The 13,325-nt window shown below is 42.2% G+C and overlaps 1 protein-coding gene across 2 annotated transcripts in view; it reads left to right on the forward strand.

Annotated features, from left to right (window-relative positions):
- NADK2 (NAD kinase 2, mitochondrial) overlaps positions 1 to 13,325 on the forward strand; it is a 35,734-nt gene that overhangs the window by 18,460 nt on the left and 3,949 nt on the right. Inside the window, exons 7-11 of one of the 2 annotated variants that reach the window (XM_080933631.1) lie at positions 4,323 to 4,401; positions 6,979 to 7,044; positions 8,232 to 8,327; positions 11,098 to 11,153; positions 11,261 to 11,314. In XM_080933631.1, coding sequence (XP_080789757.1) covers positions 4,323 to 4,401; positions 6,979 to 7,044; positions 8,232 to 8,327; positions 11,098 to 11,153; positions 11,261 to 11,314 — 351 coding nt within the window. The remainder of the gene's footprint in view (positions 1 to 4,322; positions 4,402 to 6,978; positions 7,045 to 8,231; positions 8,328 to 11,097; positions 11,154 to 11,260; positions 11,315 to 13,325) is intronic. The other variant, XM_080933632.1, reaches the window with a different exon arrangement.

Genomic DNA, 13,325 nt, shown 5'->3' on the forward strand with positions numbered 1-13,325 from the left:
TTATATTCATGTATGAGGAGTGCAGTTTGGATCCCCAGAATTCATGTAAAACCTGGGCAGGTGTGACACCCCTTTAATCCTTGTACTCGGAGGTAGAGACGGGGTTCCTGGAACAAGCTTACTAATGAGGCTGTGTAGGATTAGTGAGCTCCAGCTTCAATTGAGAGATCTTACCTAGATCAGTAAGGTAGAAGGAGACCAAGGGAGACACTAGACAGTCTGAGGTGGGGCCTCCACACGCACCTTCACATACATACATACATGTGCACTTGCACCCGCACACACACCTGCACACATGCATCAGAGGTTCATATACATTTGCAAGCACACCACACCATGAAAAACAGTATCTTCAAAAGACAGTGAACCATCTGTTTCCATCAATAGTTACATCTTCAGAGAGGTCGTACAGAGATCATACCTGGAAATGGACTATTCACACTTAGTGAATCAGGCAGGGCTCAGGGTCCAGGTGAACATCTGACTGATGGTCGAGCTGGGAGTGGACCTAAGTAGTGGCCAAAGTAAAAATACAAGAAAATATCTCAAAGTTTAGGGACAGTAAATTTCTAAACAAAATGTGTGTAAGTTTAGTGAGTAGAATTTCCAGAGGGGTGGGGCCACTGATCCTGCTCTGGGTAAAGGATCCGGAGTCAGGGCTGTTTCAGCCTTGGACACTGGTGTCACTCCGGTTATTACCACCACGGTTACATTCGGCAGCATGGTGTGACTGTCTGAGGGTCTGTTAGAGGGGTTTTTGTGAGGATTTATTTTTAGTAAGTGAGTTTCCAAGGAGCCAAAGAGCCATTTCAAGGTGTGTGTTTGATGCCTACGTTACGTTGTCTTTATGTTAGCAGGAAATACTGCCCAGAAAACTTCAATTTGAGTTTTAAATACAGATGTAGGTTTGAGATTATGTTTTATGATTTAGGTTTTCAATTTTGAAGGAGACTAGAGGGAAGCCCGCTTCATCTTTGGACTCAAATGATGCAACTTTAAGCTGGTGACATTTTTTACCATATGTAGTGTGACGCATCTTGCCTAGGTTATTTTTGTTACATGTTATAGAAAAGAATTTATTTTTATTACCAGTTCACCTTTAAAGGGGAAGTTATATGGATTTGTTTTCTTTTTAAGTTTTAATTATATTTCTTAGTAATTATTATTTGAAAACACTTGGGAGGCTGTGGTAGATCTCTTTCAGTTTCAGGTCTTCTACAAAGTGAGTCCCAGGGTAGTCAGAGCTATATAAAGAGAGACCCCGTGTCTTAGGGTTGCTATTGTTATGAAGACACCATGACCAGAGCCACTCTTATAAAGGAAAGCAATTTATTGGGGCTTGTTGTAGAAATTATTTAAATTCTGGCCCGGGTTTTCCACCCCGCCTTTGGTTACTTAGTTCCCAGGTAAAACACACACACAGCCTTCATGTTTTTAATAAACCTTAAGCAGCACAAGAGCTAGGTGGGAACCCACCCTCCATGCTGGTAAAATCTACTTTCCTATCTAACCTGGGATTGTTACTTACTAGTTTTTATGTTTCATCTGGGCTGCTCCTAACTCCAATTGACCAGCCCTCAGGGCCATGCTTTCTTTACTCATAACCCTTGGAAGCTTCTTTTTCCACCTCAAATCTGTGAAGATCGAACCCACCTATGTCTCTTCTGTCCAATTATTGGCTGTTGGCATCTTTATTTACTAATCAGAAATAATTTGGGGGCAGGATCACCCAGCATCTACATGTGGACTCTCTTGTCTCTGGGGCAACCTGACTTGAGGGCCTAAGAATACAAGCAGCATTAGGCCGACCCACTATAGTTCCCCTTTTGTCCAATTAAGGAGCTCTTTCTCGCATGGTAACAAAAATGCATAGTAGGAGCTATTTTGAAACAATTAAGAAGATTATTCTGAATTACCTTTAAAAGTCCAGTTTGGATATTATAACTTAGATGAGGTACTTACCTGTCTATTCTATCTCAATGAGTTTACAATTCTGTACTTCAATCATCTTCTATTTTAACTTGTATTTCCGTCCTAAAACCACCTTTTCAAACCTAGAACCTCTTCAGTGCTAAACACCTTAAGTTTAATTATGAGACTATAACTGTCTTCAACCCCATCACAGATCTGAGAAGGAATTAAATATTACCTGAGTCTGCAGGAAGCACAGAGACACAGCTTCCAAAACTACAGAAACGACAGACAGCTGGCTGCCTGGACAGTCCCCAACATTGGCTACACCATTGGAGCATCTGTCTTACAGTTCAGAGGTTCAGTGCATATCATCATGGCGGGAAACATGGCAGAGTCCAGGCGGACACGGTGCTGCACAAGTTCTGCATCCTGATCCAAAGTCAGCAGGAGGAGATTGTGTGCCCCACTGGGCACACCTTGAACACAGGCGACCTCAAAGCCATCCCCCACAGTGATGCACTTCCTCCAACAAGGCCACACATACTTACAGTACCACACCCAGTGGGCCAAGCATTTAAACACATGAGTCAATGGGGGCCATAGCTAATCAAACCAAGGCACCCTATGTCCAAAACAAAATGAAACAAACTTCTAAAACAGCCCTCACGCTAAGGAATGGAGTCCAAATAAAAGAAAGTGCCTGGCTGGCAAGAGCTCATTTCCTAATAATCTTTGTGGAGTATGTGCTGTTTGTTGGACATCTGTAGAGAATCCATGGGGGATGGAGATTTTAAAAATTCCATTAATTACTTTTAAGGAAAATAATCTAAACAATTAGGTTTTTAGCATTTGTATGTTTGTCAAACTATCCGATATGAGATGTCTTCAAGCAAATTGGAATAATATTAAAAGTTAAAGTGAATTATGGCCTTGAATGCAATGAAATTTAGTTAAATGCAGTATTCTCAATATGGCTCCTTGGCCAGGTATGGTGGTATATGTTTGTATTGGAATGTCAGCCTCTTCCTGACAAAGCAGGCAAATTGCAAACGCTCAAAGAACTCTTGGTATTGTCACAGGAGCCCTTTATAGCTGAAAGAATAGTTCCCCTTAGGTTAAAATCCAGAATAAATGAGAAAAATACTATATTCAGTGCAATAAACGTGCACACGTATGTAATAAGCAGGTCAGAGGTCGTGTTGGTGATGGTGTGGCTCATTAATGTATTCAGTGTCTAATGTGAGTTAATCTCTACTGCTGTGTAACAAATTACTCCAATCATTAGCATTTAGGTGTATATATTTATAACCTCACAGGATGTGAAGGTCATAATCCAGGGACATCTTAATTCTTAGTCCTGGTTTAGCATTCCTCGGACATAGCACTTGAGTTTCAAGCAGAACAGCAGCCCTTCAAGATGTGACAGTACTGGAATAGTCACTTACTGTTTCTCACTGTTGTAGCGAAGGCTTCCATTCCAGCCTTCAGCCTTACCTCACAGTGAGTGAGCTGATGGGCAGAGAACACAGCCAGGAAGAAGTGCAGTGTCTTTCCTAACCTAGTCTCAGAAGTAGGTGCACCATCAGCGCAACTGCTCTTGACCTCCCTCCCTCCCTCCTTCCCTCCCTCCCTCCCCTCCCTTTCTTACCCCTTACCCTCCTCTTTCTTTTCTTTCTTTAAAATTTTTTTTCTGCTGGAGGATTAGAACTTTTTCCTTCCTTCACACCCTCATTTCTACTTCTTTCTTGTTATCTTTCAAATTCATGGCCTCATTTTTCATTCATGGTTGGGGCGTGTGTGTGTGTGTGTGTGTGTGTGTGTGTGTACACAAATGTGCACGCCTATATATGACCTGTTCAGTCTGCATGCTACTTGCACTTTGTATCGGATAACCAGCAGCCGTGCTCGTCCCTGGCTAAGAATCTTTGGCTCTGAGCACCCCTTGGTGGCCTATTGTTCTTTGTGTAAGGTTGGGACTTTGTGGGCTTTTCCTTGTCCACCTTGGAATGTCTATAGTTGCTGTCCCTGTTGGAACAGTTAGCAAGACTTTGTGGGCGTAGCTTCGGACATTACTAGATCTTTCTGGGTTGGTGGCCAGCATGAACCATGCAGGTAATTGTGACCTAAATGTAAGGTATGCTTCTTTCCAGATGCATAGTCTGTTCCTCTGATGCTTTCCCGGTAAAACATCATAGTCCTTCTTGAACAATTAAAGTCTAGTTCGGAGAGGCAGAAGTTTGATTTGTTGTCATAGGCTAAGGTGACTTAGGTTTTATCTTCCAAGCAATTTAAGATAACAGTTATAGTAAAGTATACAGTGATTTAAAGCTCTGCAGTTTTATGAACCTTTTATTTTCAGAGTATTGAAATTCAAGGAAATCTCTCAGCTCTCTCACCTTCTGCTGCAGGACCCGAGGCTCCAGGACCTCAGCTTCTGCCAGTGAGAGCGCTCAATGAAGTCTTCATTGGGGAGAGCCTGTCATCCAGGTACCTTGCAGCTCCTGATCTTGAATGTGGAATTCAGTAATTTCTACAACCTGGCTTGTAGAAGTAATGATCTAAGTAGTAGAAATTATTTAGTACCATTATTTCCAAAGCCACAATACATAACGATAACTATGGAAATAGAATGTTCTATGAGAAAAAGTGTGCGAAACTTAAAATTCAACAGCTCCCTGAGTCCTTACTGCATTGCTCTCTGGGATACTAGGCATACTTTACGTTTGATTCACACATACCCTAGGGACTTTGTCTTAACATTTTTCTAAAACTGAGTGGAGTTGCACATTCCTGTGCCCCAGCTGCTCAGGAGGCCCTGACGGTCTCGTTAGAGCCCAGGCCGTGGAGCTCCAGGTCATGGTGTGGGAACAGTGAAAACCTGTCCTGGCTCTGTCCACACTCCCTCTTCCTTTCCCTGTTCTCTCCCCCTACAACATAGTGAACACCTCTCTCACACACATACATGCTTACACACACACACACACACACACACACACACACACACAGACTTTCTCACACATAAGACAAATTTTTTTCTTAGAACATATACATCTCTCCCCATAAGACACATGCATAAGAGGAGAAAAATGTCTATACTTGCTGGTGTTCTTAAAGCTAATTTGCATATTTTCTCGTTCTTCTATAGGATTCAATTATGAATCACATATTCCGTTTACTGTGTGGCCTTACGCTTATACAATTAATAATTCCTTAGTGTCCCTCACTTTTGTCTTTTGTGGCACTGGTACATTTGACTAGTCTGAGCTGGTTGGTTGCAGGACACCCTGGCGTTATGTCTGTATGACGATTACTGCATAAGCTTCAGATGAGGTGTTTCTGATCCTGCTGTGTAGATGCTCTGTGTTTAATGTAACCGTAAGGCAAGCTCATTAACAGTTCAAGGTTAATGCCGTTATCGAGGGCTGGCGATAATCTCAGCGGCAGAGTGCTTGCCTTGCACGACTAAACCTCTCATTTAATTCACAGTAGTGCATGCACATGCACAAGTAGATCCAATGTTGCTAGCAAAAATTAACTTAATGTAAAAACATAGTATATACTTCACTACTGGGAAATGTGTTTTTTGAAATAACCAACATTTGTTTCCAGTCTTTAAAACAACATGGTTACTTCCTGTAAAATAACCACCATGAAACAGAGTCAGTCCCACTGTGGTACATTGCGCCTAGTTTCCCCATTTTATAGACTGTATAAATTAGGTGTAGACTGGAGTCTGTGCCAGCCATGCCATTGAGTCCTAGTTGTAACTTAAGGACCATTGCCTGTGTTGCGAATTGTAAGTCATATCCTTTCACAAGGAGCTTATGATGAGAGATTCTCCTACTAAAAGTGACTTCTACTTTCCACCTAGTACTGAGTAAATGGTCTCATTATGAATCCAGCTTACATTAAGGTGGTGACAACTAACGAGGCAGAATTATTTGAACAGGCCTTTTGAATTATTGTGGCTATTTGATTGTATATAGTATTTGTCCAATCATATGTGTGCTGTGTGTGTGATGGGGATGTAAGGGAGTACATAAACTAATGGAAAGGAAGGGATATATTGTGAGCCTGTTACATACCATGCGTAAGTGACTAGCAATGCAAAGATATATATGAAGAAAGTAATAGTATATTAACATTTTGGAGGTTAGTACAAGCACTTAAAATTTTAGAATACTGTTTCAAGAAATAAGGTATTTACAGAGAATTTATGAAATACTTAAGTGAAAAAAAATGTATTTAACATAAGAAATGTAATCTGTCCATTCAGAAAGTTTTCTCTCGTGCTGCATGTCAAATTTCATACCATATGGAGATGATAATAGATTTTGTGATTATAGGAGAGAGGAGAGGATGAGAAAGGCATCAGAGAAAGGCACCAGACAACATCTATTAAATTAAAAAGCTTTGTGTGTGAGTCGAGTTTCCTATGGGAAGCCGTTTGTGGTGTACTTTACTGTGTTTGGAGAGGAGGTGTGGCTAGCTGCTTGCTGTATAGCTGCACACTTCGTGTTTACTGCAGAGGAGGGAAGTTGGGACCAGATGAGAGACTGGTCAGTGTTGTCCCCCAGGGCGATGTGTGCTGCTGCTGCTTTGTTGCTCTTACCTCCCCTTAGATCTTCAGTAAGATAAGCAAGCAGTGTTCTCTGTGGAGGGAGGTGGCTGAACACAGTGTGACTGTTTTAAAGGCTTTAGACCCTTAGGCAGGAAGACCAGGAGCAGTGTCTGCTATTGGCCAAGCTGTTTGCATTGTATTCTGCTGCTCAGTGCTCACGGCAGCCCCCAGGAAGGTGGTGGCTGTGTGAGTGAGAGCGGTGAGTTCCAGAAGGCGCAGATGATTTGCTTAGATCTCATAATTATTCAGAAACAGAACTATTCCTTGAACCTGTTATTCCCGACCCCAGAGCTGTGGGAGGCTGTACTGAGCTCCGGAACCTTTTGCGCTTTGCTTGGAAGATGTGGAGGGCAGCAGTGTTTCTTCCTGCCTCAGTTTAATGTTCTCAGATTGAAGAACATTTTAAAAGCCCATGTTTTTCTTTTCTGTCTGTTCTAACCTAGAATGCCTTATTGTTGGGCTGTAGCAGTGGACAATTTAAGAAGAAATATACCCAATCTAAAGGGACTGTGAGTTTTTTTTTTTTTGCTGCCCTAAAAATAATTTTCCTTGAACAAAAATCCTGTGAATTAACTAATCCCAGTAGACCTGCATGTAAAAGGATACTAAATTTGCTCATCACTTGGGCTCTGCGATCTGACCTGGCTGTCACCCCTCCCACTCACTTCTGATGCTCTCTGCCCTCACTCCTCATCTCTGCTTTGTTCTAGCACAGTAGCAGATGTGGCTGGGGATGGGGCTGCCTTGTCTGTGCATAACAGGCTGCTCATGGGCTTTTTCGAGGAAGAAATAACTGACCTGTGAAATAGGTTAAAGGTGAATGGTAGGCCTGTTCTTTATAAAGAACAGTAACCAAAGAAACAATGAAAAGAAGTTAAGTCACGTAAAACTCATTAGGAACTTGGGTAAGAAGTTGAAGGAGTTGGAATGAGTTTCTCTAGTGTTAGTGTGTGCAGGTACGTTTAATAACTTCTTTTGAAAACCTGTATCTTATTAAGATTTCAGCTTCCTAATTTGCTGAAGAAACAGTCCAGTGTTTGTCAGTGACACCATTATTTTAAGATAGAGTTTACACAGTAGGGTCTTACATATTTCAGAAGTCCTTTCTGTCATCTGCTCTGTGTTTAAAGAATAGCATCCTGTTTGCTGGTGTCAAAAAAAAATCTGATTTCATATTTATGGAATATTCTAAGATATGTCAATTGCTTAAGAAATTAAACTTCTGATTTTTGTCTGCTGGTATAGAGTTGGTTAAGAATTTCTTTATAGTTTTATCTGTTAGCTCATCACCATTTAAAATGGTATACTAGTATTTGGCTTAAATAAGAATTTATCACAAAGAATTAGGTATAGAAGGAACGGGCACCAAGGTCACCCGCCTCAGGATGAAATGGTTTGAATTCTGGAAGGTGGTGCCATGTTGGGGCCCATGAGAGCAGAAGCCACAGTGACAGAACTGTACGGACCCTGTTTGGGGCACTAACGCTTTGATAGCCATGGGGCTGTAGATCAGGAAGTCATGCTGATAAACAGGTTTCCTTCTCATTTTTTCACACAATCAGGACTGGAATTAGCATGGTGATGTCTATACCTGCCAAGTCAGATAAGTCTTGGTCAAGCTGATTTGCTTAAATTTCATGAATGTTGAAAGCCTCACACAGCTTGGTGAACACTGTTTTCTGTTTTCAATTCCTAGGGCTTCCTACTATGAAATTTCAGTTGATGATGGCCCGTGGGAGAAGCAGAAGAGTTCAGGGCTCAATTTGTGTACTGGAACAGGATCAAAGGCCTGGTGAGTAGCTTGGGATGCCACCTGTCACGGTGTGTGAACTTGTTTAAGCAACAGAATGTACTTTATATCCTGTGTGTGCATCTGTGACCTCTAGTGTGCAGGACGGCACTTCGCTGATCTGCACGTTCACAGCTCGTCTTCCTGTCTTGATGCACTGTTTGCCTCTGCCACTAACCACCCAGACTCCGCCACTAGAGGAAAAACATTGCGTTCCCATATCTCACTCTCTCTTGCTGTCCTTTGCTCTCTCTCCTGGGACACACCACACCAGGTCTTTGTCCTTCCCAAATTGGCGCCAGCTTTCTCAGTTTCTGCTGCTGCCACTTGGGTCTGGGCATCATCGTCTTTTGGTAGACGTTCTTTGTGCCTGGCCTCCTTTTCTCATGGCTGTCAGCCAAACACTACCAACAGAGTAATCGTGGTAAAGTGCAGAGTGCTGTATCTAGACACACGCAGAGAGTGCATTCTAGGCTTAAACACTGGCCAGTGCTGTGTACAGACTGCATGGTCTGACACGAAGACCCTGGAAAGTGTTACCCTGGCCGTCATCCTCTCTTCTCTGTGCCTGAGCCCGTACCCTACCCCCACGCTCCAGACACTGTCGCTTGTCATTCTCAGCACACACCTTGCTCTCCTTTAGCCTGTTGTTGTTCAGTTCAGCTCCTTGCTCTGGATTTCTGAATCTTCTACTCTCCGTCCAGTGTGAAAGTGTCCAGCCTTCAAGTGTGTTCTCTGGAGGAAGTCGCCCTTAACCTCGGTTTCTTTCATAAGTTCGAGTGGATCCCCTTTCGTCCTTCAGCACTGTCTCAGTGTTGGCCTAGCACTGTTACTAGGCTAACATGCTGATGGTTGGCATTTTGAGGGCTTTGAAAGGGTGGCTAGTGCTTTTGTTTCCCTCTTGTCCACGTTTTCTATGTAGCAGGGAGTAGTGCTTAGTACATATTCATTCAGATCTTTCTTAAATAAATGGATGCTCTGAAAAACAGCACACATAGTGTTTAGTTCTTAGCCGCATGTTGCGGCAAGCCTAAAATCCCAGTACTTGAGAGGCCGAGGTAAGAGGATGGTAGTTTGATGCCCTTGGGGGCTACATAGTAAGACTCCGCCTCAAAATAAAATAAAATTAAAATCTCCTGTGTCACATGTCACTCTTACGTTGTTGAGTTTGTTTAACATCAGGTGTTTCTTGTTCCTGAGCCAGCTGGGCAGCATGACTCAGTGGATGCAGGCTCTTGCCACCAAGCCTATTATAACCAGAGTTTAGTCCCCAGGGCTCCCATGGTGGGAAAAAAGAACTCCTGAAAGTTACTCCCTGACTTCCATGTGCACAGCAATATATGTGTACTTGCAACCCCCATCATATCCCCCCAAACTAATAAATAATTGTAAAAATTATATCATCTGATAAGTTGCACGTTTTTCACCATCTCATAAGTGTGACAATGACAGGTTTCACTGATCATGGTGATATCTTCTCAACTGGACATGGTAAGCACTGTTGAATCTAAAATGAGAATTAGAAATGGTTCCTGGAGTCTTTCCTCTTCCACAGCATTCTCTGTAAGGGGATTACACTGTAATTCAAGTGCAGGTTGGGAGTTAGGTGAGCTTAATAAACCACTTAGTAGTTTCACCACGGGACAAGAAAGATTAGGATTCTGTTTCTTCATCTTGTCTTATGATTCTTGGAGAAAAAAATTTATCTGGCTTTTGCTTTTGATTTGAATGTGAATTGTGTGACGATGTGAGATTCAGGGTAAACTATAAAAATAACCCCAGGGTAACAAAAAACCCCAGTCTCAGTGGTCTAACACATTAAAAGCTTCTCACAACCCAGCGTGGGCATCCCTAGTTGACAGGTAGTTCTCCTTTACTAGCTCAACAGGGAAGAAGGCTCCTGCCATTCTGTGGCTCTGCTGTTTTCTGACGTGGTGGCTTAGGTCACTGCATTTAGCTGTAAGAAGGACACTAGGACTGTCCCCATGGGGGCTGGTTTGCCACGATCGAGGATGTTGTTCACTGGATTCTCTGTGTTAGTACTTAGTGACAGGCTAAAATGAATCTAAGCATGTCTATGGGATGAAAGGTGTTTGAGGAAAGCTCATCTTTGCATATCCAGCCATTTTCCCACAGGAGCAGGACACAGAAGTGCAGTGCTTAGCAAGTGATTGTCTCTTCTCCTCAGTCCCTGTAGACTGGCATCAGCTAGCTTTTAAAGACAGCTTCCAATCTGCATTGTACATGGAAATGGAGCATGTGCAATATGCCACACTTCTTACCTGGTTTATCAGATTAGGATTCTTTATAGAACTGAGCAACAGGTTAGTTTCAAGTCTTTGCAGTGTTTGTTTTCCAGTTGCAACTTCTTGTATTCCTATCAAGAATAAGGATACTTGGGGTTGTAGAGATGGCTCAGTGGTTAAGAGCACTGACTGCCCTTCCAGAGGTCCTGAGTTCAATTTCCAGCAACTACATGGTGGCTCACAACTATCTGTAGTAGGATCCAGTGCCCTCTTCTGGTGTGTCTGAAGACAGCTACAGTGTCCTCATATTCATTAGATAGATGAATTTAAAAAAATAAAAATAAAAAAAGAATGAGGATACGTTTACCCTCACACCCACAGCAATATATATATATATATGCTTTTAACCATTAACTTGTAGTTGTCTCAATTTTAAGAATTCTTTATATGTTAAGTACATTATACATTTCTCACTTTTAGTGTGCTTTTAGGACAAAAACAAGATTTATATGTTTGCTTTTTTCTAGGTCATTCAATATTAACAGGGTTGCAGCGCAGGCTGTTGAAGATGTTTTAAATATTGGTGAGTTCTAGACCAGCTGTTCTATATTGCAGTCTATTTAATGTCTGTATACTGTGTAATGTACATGCTGTATGAACTGAAGCCTTTTTCATCTCTCCTGTCAACAGCAAGACGACAAGGAAACCTGACTCTTCCATTGAACAAAGAATTGGTAGAAAAAGGTCGGTACCACATTGCATTAGTTACAGATAGCTTATTTCTGTCAGCTTCGAACAGTACTGTGAACATCTGCATAATTAGATGTTACAACACTGTCCTGTTTAATATGGCTAAAAACATAACTGTAAAGCGGGGCTGCCAAGAAGCTTTTAAATCACATTTTAAAAAATTTATTTATTTTAACACCCACACCCACACACAGGCACACCCACACACAGGCACACACACATGTCCATGGTGCTTATGGAGGTCAGAGCACAGCTTACAGGGGTTGGTTCTTTTATCTTTTGGAAGCAGGAGGATGGCTGTCTCTTGTGGATTTGAACTCAAGTCACTAGGTTTGATGGCAAGTATCTCTACCTGGGAGCCATCTTGTCTGTCCTAAAGCTGGAGTTTTATACTGTCATGGTGTCCACCGTGAGATACAGCCTGTATGCCACGGTATGCCATCTGTAGTGCTGCCTGGGTGATAGGACAGATATGGATGTGTTTTACAGAGGAAGTGAATATTTAAATTCCTGCTGTCCCCAGCAGACTCGTCCTTACTCATGGTCCTGACTTAGTTCATGGTGTTAACATTATCAAATTGATTCTGCATATTTTCAGTTTGAGACTTAGAATATTTAGTCATGGCTCTCAGTTAACATTAGCACTAAATTGGTATCAGGGAAAGAAAATGGCACCAGCACATTCCTGTTCTATAACTTAGATTCACATCATGAGAGCTAAATAAAGATGTGGCAGGTGTTCTGAGTGTCCTGATTACTCCAGGGCATACATGAATCAGATAATTACCTTGTTTGTGCCTTGTACAGGAATGTACTAATGTTATGTCAAGAGCAAACAGCACAGTGAAACATAATACAGCTGAAATCTGTGTAATTTCTACTGAAGTTGGCCCCAGAGTTCAGAGGTGGACTTGTATTTGATACTGTGGAAAGGCTTACTGAGTGGATACTTGCAGATTGAACTGTCTACAGAAGCTAGCAGGTTGGTGGCACTTGCAGTCACAGCCGCTCCCAGAACAACTCTTTGGAAGTTTCTTTCATAGCTAGAACATTTTCTATTTTACTTTTGTTGTAGGTTAGATTTTTTTTTTTTTAAAGAACTAAATAATAGATTTTTAACCTTAACAAGGATTTTAAAAAATAATACTTTTAGTAGAGGCTGTGCACCTTAACTGTTGAGTGTTTCCCAGACTAGTGTTGCTATGAAGTAATTCCTGGGGCCCTGGGCAGGGCGGGGCAGCAGGCTGTCCCACTGTCAGCCACAGAAGGCACACAGCGCAGCGCACAGGCCTCCTGGAGTGTGCCGCTCTGCTGCTCAGGAGGCCACGAGTGCTAAGCAATTCTCAACTTAAACTAGTTTCAAATGATGGGCTTATTCAGATAATGTCCTTACTGCAACTTTAGGAACACACACATAACATTGTAACAACAGTTCCACAAATAAGGCATATTATTAGTCATTTTCCTGCCTTTCAGTGTGGTCCTCAGCTCCACAACTGTGTCGTTGTCATTTTCTAGTTTCCTTTTTGAAGAGACAACAGGAAATTGCAGGCTGGCCTCAAATTACTCTTGGGCTTAAGTCCTCCGCCTGCCTTCAAGCGGGCCGGGCCGTGCACAAGCGCTGCCGTGCTGGCTCCGATAGTCTAACTAATGCTCTCTGCTTGCCAAGCTTCAGGTGCTTGTTAGAGAGAAAATGGGTCCTACAAGTTTCTACAAATAACCTGAGACACAGCAGTTTCATTGATAAGTGTCCTGCCATTGATGGTTTAAGGCTGTATTTTTTTATTATTGTCATATGCCAGAATTGACATCACAGGGTAAACTGAGGCAGGCAGCAAAGGGGTATGAAGACAGGCGATTTACGGCGTCAGCACTACTGACGGGACAAAAACTAATGATTATCTGGGGCTGGCAACAATGCCCAGTGAGAAACTCTGAACTTTTTAGACTCTTTAAGTGTACATAGAGACAGGCAGACAGACAGACAGACACGTGGTAGATGGGG

Source organism: Micromys minutus, assembly GCF_963924665.1.
Source record: "Micromys minutus genome assembly, chromosome: 20".
NCBI lineage: Eukaryota > Metazoa > Chordata > Mammalia > Rodentia > Muridae > Micromys > Micromys minutus.